General features: G+C 32.2%; 2 protein-coding genes across 2 annotated transcripts; one reads left to right on the top strand and one right to left on the bottom strand.

Moving 5' to 3' along the window:
• Nucleotides 1–860: 860 nt before the first annotated feature.
• LOC122596331 (kirola-like) lies at nt 861–2,369 on the top strand. Its single transcript, XM_043768885.1, has 2 exons — nt 861–1,059; nt 1,880–2,369. Exons 1-2 carry the CDS (start codon nt 873–875, stop codon nt 2,149–2,151), a joined length of 459 nt encoding a protein of 152 aa, XP_043624820.1. The 5' UTR covers nt 861–872; the 3' UTR covers nt 2,152–2,369.
• A 648-nt stretch (nt 2,370–3,017) lies between these two features.
• Nucleotides 3,018–5,523, bottom strand: LOC122595886 (germacrene A synthase short form-like). The gene is made up of 7 exons (XM_043768358.1): nt 5,352–5,523; nt 4,980–5,250; nt 4,512–4,887; nt 4,164–4,382; nt 3,924–4,062; nt 3,561–3,809; nt 3,018–3,455 (listed from the first exon to the last, which is right to left on the bottom strand). Exons 1-7 carry the CDS (start codon nt 5,451–5,453, stop codon nt 3,162–3,164), a joined length of 1,650 nt encoding a protein of 549 aa, XP_043624293.1. The 5' UTR covers nt 5,454–5,523; the 3' UTR covers nt 3,018–3,161.
• Nucleotides 5,524–8,290: the final 2,767 nt, after the last annotated feature.

Here is an 8,290-nt window from a genome sequence, read left to right on the forward strand (position 1 = left end):
TTACATAACAATTCGTAAGAGTCTGGACAAAAACGAGTCACCTAACGAGTTGACTTGTTTTCGGTGTAAATTGACTCGACTCGTAAGAGTCAACTCGTGACTCGTAAGAGTTTAACAGCTATACTCTTATGTGTTAGGCCATTTTAGCTTATTTGCTATCGATCATATCATTGTTATCAAAGTACTGTGTATTATTTTGTAAACAGAAATTATTAAATATTATGTTTCGATCAACTAACAGTTTAAGGTAAAAAAAAAAAAAAACTTGTGAAGTTGTTACTTGTTATAATGCGGATTCACAAACACATGGTTGGGCCAAGTTCCCACAAATATATACAGTTGGGCCAAATATCCACAAATACATTGTTGAGCCAAATTTCAGCTAGTCCATTAATTGTAGTTAAATTCTGCTTTTCTCAAAACGTTCTTTGATTAGTTTAAGTTGAGATTTCACGATTTGATCAATACAATCAAGAAATTTATGTAAACTTTTTTTTTTTCAGAATCTTTTTTATTACAATAACTTTTTCTCTATCACAAAAATGTGACATGACCTATCTTTTGGAATTTGAACTTGAATCTTTAATTAATCCATAAATACAAACACTTCGATGAGTTTGAAGTAATTTTCAATAACAACATCTATCTTTATATAAGGCGATAATATATCAATTTCTTACAACTATATATCATCGATAGATAGCTATCGTTGGAGACTTAGGAGCATCATAATGGTCCAAGTAAAATTCCCACTACATGTCCAACACGATAATTACGCAAATAACCATATAGATACCAAGAACACTACTCACTTCAAGTCGTCTATATATAGAGAGGCCTTGGTTGGTTTAGGTACCAAAACAGAAAAACAGATGACTATAACAGGAACACTAGTTCAGGAAGTTGATATTAAATGTCATGGCAACTTGCTCCATGATATTTACAAGCACAAACTACACGAGACCGCAATCATATCCCCTGATAAGGTTCGACGTTGTGATTTAGTTACCGGCGAATGGGGTGCTCCTGGATCTGTCATTTCTTGGGACTACATCTATGGTAAACTATATTTTAAATTGTGATGATTGTTTGATTGAAGTTATGTAGGGATATTAACTTATTAAGTTTAGTTTGGGATGTATATAAGGTTACCATTAGATTTTTACCACAGCATCTGCGATATATACCTATATTCCGAAATTCTGGTATGTAGTACTAGCTCGCTATTCAAGAAAAATATATAGAAAATGAAAGAAATTGTTAAATTATATTATGTAAAACTGACCGTTCTATAAATTTAACATATAATCAATGATGAGTTGATGTAGTGATGTACAGTTTCTTTGGTGACTTAATTATAGGTCCCAAGTTGGAAGCACCATTCAGCCAACTTTGAGATATAGGTAGTTCTACTAAGAGAGTTTGACTCGGGTATACCTAGGTTCAAGTCTGAGTGGACAAGGTTTACCTCTATCAATTGTCGTGCTTTCGGGCGGATTAATAAGGGGTTTTCCTCCATTGGGTAATTGAAATACATATATCTACTTCGAAGGAGCTCTCTAACATGGATCCGGTTAAAACAACGTATGCTAGTCATCTCGTTGTCGAATCGCGACATAAAATTTCAAGCGAAATTCACCCTTAAAAAAACAAACAAATTCAACATATAACCATAAGTTTTACAGGATGTCATCTATAAAGGCCATATTTACTATATAAAAAAAAACGCCTAAAATGACTCCAAAGCACCTAGCTCCACAAAAACAAAAGAAAGACTCAATCACTCTAATGGACACGAATTCATCTATTGCTCAACGGCTTGATAATAGTGACTTATGAAGAAGTACATGACTGCTAATTAACTACTGTTTTTCTGTAGATGGAAAAGTGAATACTGTAAAAGAGGTCATTGAAGCAGTTGATGATGACAACCACAAAATTGTGTTCAAGGTGATTGAAGGAGAGCTTTTGAAGGTGTATAATGCCTTCATTCTGACTATTCATATCAAAAACAGGGGCCAGAAACAGTTTGTTACCTGGACTCTCGATTTCGAGAAGTTGAATTCAAGCATACCTGATCCAAGTCCGTATCTGGACTTGGTTTGTGCTTTCACCAAAGATATAGATGCTTACATTCTTAAGTTGGCATGATTATATGATAGAAGAAAGGAATGTGATCTAGTGATTGTATACAATAAAATTAAAGGTGCCTAGCTATGATATGAATATTGGCTGCTTTCACCAAAGATATAGATACTTACATCCTTAAGTTGGCATGATTATATGATAAAAGAAAGGAAATGTGATCTAGTGATTGTATACAATAAAAAGCTGCCTATGCTAATGATATTGGCTGCTCCTTGATTAAACTGTATATTCCTATTATTAATTTGCATCATGTCATTGTTGTAATAGTTCTAATATGGGACTTTCTAAATGCTAAATTCAGTCTATAACTTGATATCATACTCTTTCCTTATTGAAAAGTTTGAAATTTTTGTAAAGTAGGCATCTTAGATATCCCGATAGTGAACTCTAATTAATTTTGCTACACACCTCATCAATTTTAAAACTGATTATTCTCCAATGAATGTAAGTAGGAATATTCCTAGAGGTTAACTTTAAGAAAATAGCCATTCTAGTCCTTCATTTTAAGTGAAATAGAGAACTAAGATATTAAGAGGTGTAGTTCGTAGGCTACATCTAAGAGTAGTTAATATATTCTCATATATATACAGGTTGAGTATTATAAAACAAGTATTAAAGTTAAAAAAATAGGACAAGATCTTAACTCTTAGATCATGGTTAAATTGATGCACGAAGATCCACGAAGCAATTGATGCACGATGATATTAATGATGCACGGTGATTTTCAGTGAATAGAAACCTATTATTATACTTATTTATTTTATTTTACCTAAAACTTATATATGTATCATAAGTATTAATAAAATATCATAAAGTAATGGATATAATCGATATAAATGATGCTAATTACTTACTATATTAACGTATAGTACAATTATAAAGTGCATAATTTGCATCTTATAAATCAAACTCATAATAATATTGCGTACAAGGTAACTTAGTCAATCCATTATTGGCAAATGTCTTACAAACGAAATCGAAATAATAAAAAATAATGGATGGTTTAATTACGATTACACAGGAACAGAAGTCTCAAATAAGAGTGTAATGTAGTCTTTCAAAGTCAAGTCTGAGAAGGTGAACCCATCATTGAACCTATAGGCCACATATATCACCCGTGAAAGATTAACAATTGGATAAAGCAAGTCCATTGACACTTTAGTTGGCTTTAGACATCCCTCGTTAATGTCTTTCCATGCGTTGTCGATCATTTCCTTGAGTTCTTTGACAGCTACATCTTCGGTCACCCCAAAACTCCTCATATATGCATCTATACCTGTAGCTCTATGTTCTCTTTCACGCTCAAACTGCATGCATTTTGAGATATGATTATTTTTTATAGCATGAAAATCTGAATTTACATGTAAGGTTGTGTTTCTCATGTTGTGAGATGATAATTAGTTAATTAGTACCTCAAAGCTCACAACATCATTATGGAGTCTTGCAATTAGTTCTGAGGCTTCAAGTATTTTTTGATGACTTTCATACCAAGCTAAAGCTTCTTCATCAACAATTTTGCCCATGCCTATCAAACAAGATTTCGCCAGAAGATTGTATGTAGATGTTACCAATCCATTCTCATAGTACTCTTCAAATGGTGGTACAGTTCCACTATGTCTCCACTCGGCTTCTCTAAGATAACTTCTAGCTAGATCCTGAAACTGATTGTTATTAAAGAAGTTTAGTTAGTTAATTATCAAGTCAAAATGATATTAGATATAAAATTTATAACAATAATGGACTCGTAAACTTAATTATTAAGGAATCATGCATACTGCTCTTTTTGAAGCATAAACCACATTTTCTCTTCCTTCTTTAGCAAGTTGTTTCTCCCATTCAGCATACTCATTGAGGAGAATTTGATAAAATGGTTTAATATATTCTGGAAGTTGCTCCATAGAGCTAATGTCCCACCTGAAAATGCCATTATATATATAAGGTTAAACCCATATGATATATAACTTGCACATGCAAAATTAAAAAGATTTAACAATGTTATAGGAATATTTGATTACCTGCTTATTGCATCAGTTAGAAGTCGAAGCTCTTGAATAGTTGCATATGCATCAAACGTGTCGTCTAACACCAACACTAGTTGTGCAATTTTTGTAGTTATAATTCTGGCTTCGACGTAATGAGGCTCCAAAAAAACTGCTAACACCCATAGGTACAATTCTGGCATTTTATCTCTTGTATATGTAGCTATTGTTTGGAACTTCATGTCTTTAGACCATCTATATATATTATTAAACAAGGTTTATTGTTAATTACGTTCTAGTTGAATTCTAAACCTCATGATGATAAATGTTTTTAATTAAGTACATTAAAGTTTCTATGGTTTGAAGACAATTGCAACAACTTACTTTGTGAGCATAGACAGTTCCTCTTTTTGCAATAATTGAAAGTAACTAAAATGTGCTTTTGCTAGTTTCGGCAGGGGATCGTATTTTGAACATTCCTCTTCAAAGTTGGAGAAATACAGCCTTGCCTCTACAATCGGCAATCCTCGTTGACAAGGAAATTTCAACCCTTGTTGCACTTGTTGTGCGAGAGTCCCTTCAAGTGTATCCACCACGTTCTTTAAATGCGATTCTGTGAACGCCAAGGCCTCATCTAAAATAGATTCGCCCCGTATTCCTAAATGTGTGCATTCATAAAAACACAACATGCCCTTTACATCGGATGCAATGTGTTCCTTGAATTTTCCGGTGCTAAAGTCCTTGAATTTGTTAAACACATCTGTATGTAATCAAAGCATATATATATGTAAAAATTATCAATTCTATATATATATACACACAAACTAATTATATAAATTAGTAGTCTCTTACCACAAGATAGTTTGTATCCGTATTGTCTAAAAACAAGAAAGTTGACCGAAGTTGTGTAGAGATCAAATTCATTGTATTGTTCCATATTAAGCTCCTTGAAAAGTTTTTCGAGTTGAAACTCGATATCTTTTATGAAAAGATAACTTAAACCAAGACGAGACACGCAGTTAATTAAATGTAGTTTTTCATTTGGATCCATGTCTGGATCAACGATTAATCTTTGTATCTCATCACTTGGTTCTTTCATGGCTGCAACATAATTATTCAATTCCTGGAAATTAATGAAAACAACAACATTTGTAAGTCCTTCATAAAACAAAAGGGAAAACACGTACTATATAGCATGCATTCGGGTGCGCAATGGTGGCTTACCAAGTTGTCGAGGTCGAAAGATAGGAAACGGTCGCCCCATAAGGAAGGAGGAAAGTTAGCAATAGGACGCACAATGCTGGTTTTGGTGTCAACCAAGGCCATTGTTTTTGAATTAGAATAGAGTAGTGTTAAAGCCTTAAAGGTTTAATTGTTTTTGATACTAATTAAGTTGTTAAATGGATGTTGTGAAGATAACTTGTTATGTTGTGGCTATTTATACATTCATTTTTGAAGTTACGTAATCAATGTTTCTTTTCGGCCGCCATATTCATGCATTTGGCAATACCATCCATTTAAGACTAGTTTATATATATTTTGCCAAAAGGCCATTTAAGACTTAATGTCGAGCAACTGGGTGCACCCCGTGGCCAGAATTTCTTGTTAGGGGGCTATACTAGCCAAAAGTACCCATAATTGAAATGGAATTCAAAGTTAGTTATTATGATGATTGTATTGTGAATGCTAAACAGTATAGATGTAATAAAAATGGATATTGAGGGAGGCTCGGTTAGAAAACCCTTTAAGTCAAACTTATAGTTCTTGACTATAAGTCAAACTTGTAACAAAAAACTTGGCTGACTTATAGTTGTTGACTATAAGTCAAACTTATAGTTGTTCCACGCCTATCAACCGTAGGATATTTATAACTTTTTCACATTTGTTAAAAGAACTTGGAATTTATTGAATATGCAATGATTTTAAGTTCATTGTACTATCAGAGTGTGAGTAGACGTGGATTAAAACCACAATTGACATTATTAAGTAAAGTAGAAGGAGATAATTAAAAAAAAAAAAGAAACCATCAAGTATATATCAATAGTTAAGAATTGAAGAAAACAAAAGTCGTACTTGGAATGGAATCTCAAGTAAATGAATATTGTAAACATGCTGCCCAGTTTTGCTTCATTTTTGACCAACTTAACAAAGGAAGTAGCAGCGTTGTTTCGGATATATATCCGACCCACGGGCTCATAGAGCAAAAGAAGAAAAGTTACTTATCTATTTATATTATCGTTAAACCTTTAAAAATAAAATATTATATCTTATGGGCATATCATACATATAGCGTATGATGGGTACAACAACATAGAAACGAGGGATATTATATGATACATATATAAGTTTAAGGGTTAACATGTTTTAATTTTTTTTTTTTATGTGTAGTACATAAGCTTATATTTTATTTGGTATAATTTATATTTTTTTATCTATAAATCAACTTACAAGTAGTCTAAAACTCTAAATTATACTCACAGCTTAGCTAAATTTAATAGAAACTTTTCATAAACATTAATCGAACTTTTAAATTTTCTAAAATATCATATTGATCGATATTATTTTAATAACTATTTTTGTTATTATTTATTATATTTTTTGATTATTATTATTAGAAACTATCTAAAATATGATAATCTAAGTTATAATTAATTTGAAAAACATATAAAAAATGAATATAAGTTAGTGATTTATACCTAGTTTATATTTATATTTATCGATTGAGTTTTTATAGCTCTATATAGTTTCTCTCATTTTTTATCTAACATGGTTGATAACTTTCTCGGAAAAAATAATATATATCTCTTTATACAATAAGACATCTAACAACTAAAAACCCAGTCTTCTTAAAATACTCTTATACAATCGACATACCTAACTAACAAACACTCTCTATCGAAAATATATATCTTTTAACTTTTAAAATAATTACATTATTGCCTTATACATTAAAAATATATGCTATCATCGTTATTACCATCGGTCGTCGGCGCCACTGCTACTACCATCGGCGCTTCATGACACAAGCATCTACTTGTTACAAAAATACTCAAGGGGTACTTGGTTGGGGATATTTAGAGGTTATAAGGAATGACTAACATATTGAACAATAGTAGTTATGTTTGGTTAATGAATACTAAAACTAGACAATGAGTCATTATAAACTAAATTAGAGGCAGGTACCATCTATGTAATTTACTCTTTAAATTATTAATGGAATTGACCTCTTCACAATTGAAGGGACAACACATACGACACTAATTGCATTAGAGCATTCACAGTCCGTCCGTTCTAGCTCGTTCCTGGCTCGTTCTCGATTGAGGGACGAGCGCACACAGTTAAGTGTGGCTCGTCCCTATAGTCGTTCATCAGCATTTGTCCCCCAGAAACGAGTAGGAGCGTTCGTTTGTAATTTTTTTATTTTATTTTTTTAGGCAACGGTCAAGTTTTTCAAAAAAGTTACACTATTAGTCCCTAAAACGGCCATTTCTGATTTTTATACACATTTTCACTTTTGGTCTCTTTTTATCACTTATATATATAACTCTTTACATCTATAGTTTTTATACACAAAAACACACTTTTATAAACATAAAACACAAATTCATATATCTAAAATTATCATGTCTTTTTCACTTCCTTCGAGTGCTAACACATACACACGACAAGAGTTATTTGGGAACGACTCCGACGATGAAGAACTTATCACTATAATGGGTGATTTTATCGTTTTGCTCGAAAATGGGGACTTTTCAACCCCTCTCACTCGTGTTTATATCCCAAGAGATCGACTTGGTGCAGGGAATCAGTTGATGAATTGTGACAACCGTCATCTGAGCGTACTTCCCGAAACACTTTCCGGTCATTTTAGTTTGTTTAATTTATGTACGTAATTAGTCTTATAAGACTTTATCACGGAATAAATGGATCTCTATTTGATTTGGGCTTTATGAGCGTTTAGATGTTAGAAAATTTGTACGTGGACTCGTGAACAGGAGGAATACTAGTTGTCTTGTGAAAATGCCAAATTTAGTAAAATACTTAAAATTATATCAATTAAAGATTTAATAAGTAAAAATAGACATGTTTATATCCGTTAGAAAGCTATTAAAAAGTTACGTTTAAATATGACGATAAAATAGATTAACGGGTCACGAGTCTTC

This window comes from Erigeron canadensis, chromosome 4, assembly GCF_010389155.1.
Source record: "Erigeron canadensis isolate Cc75 chromosome 4, C_canadensis_v1, whole genome shotgun sequence".
Lineage (NCBI taxonomy): Eukaryota > Viridiplantae > Streptophyta > Magnoliopsida > Asterales > Asteraceae > Erigeron > Erigeron canadensis.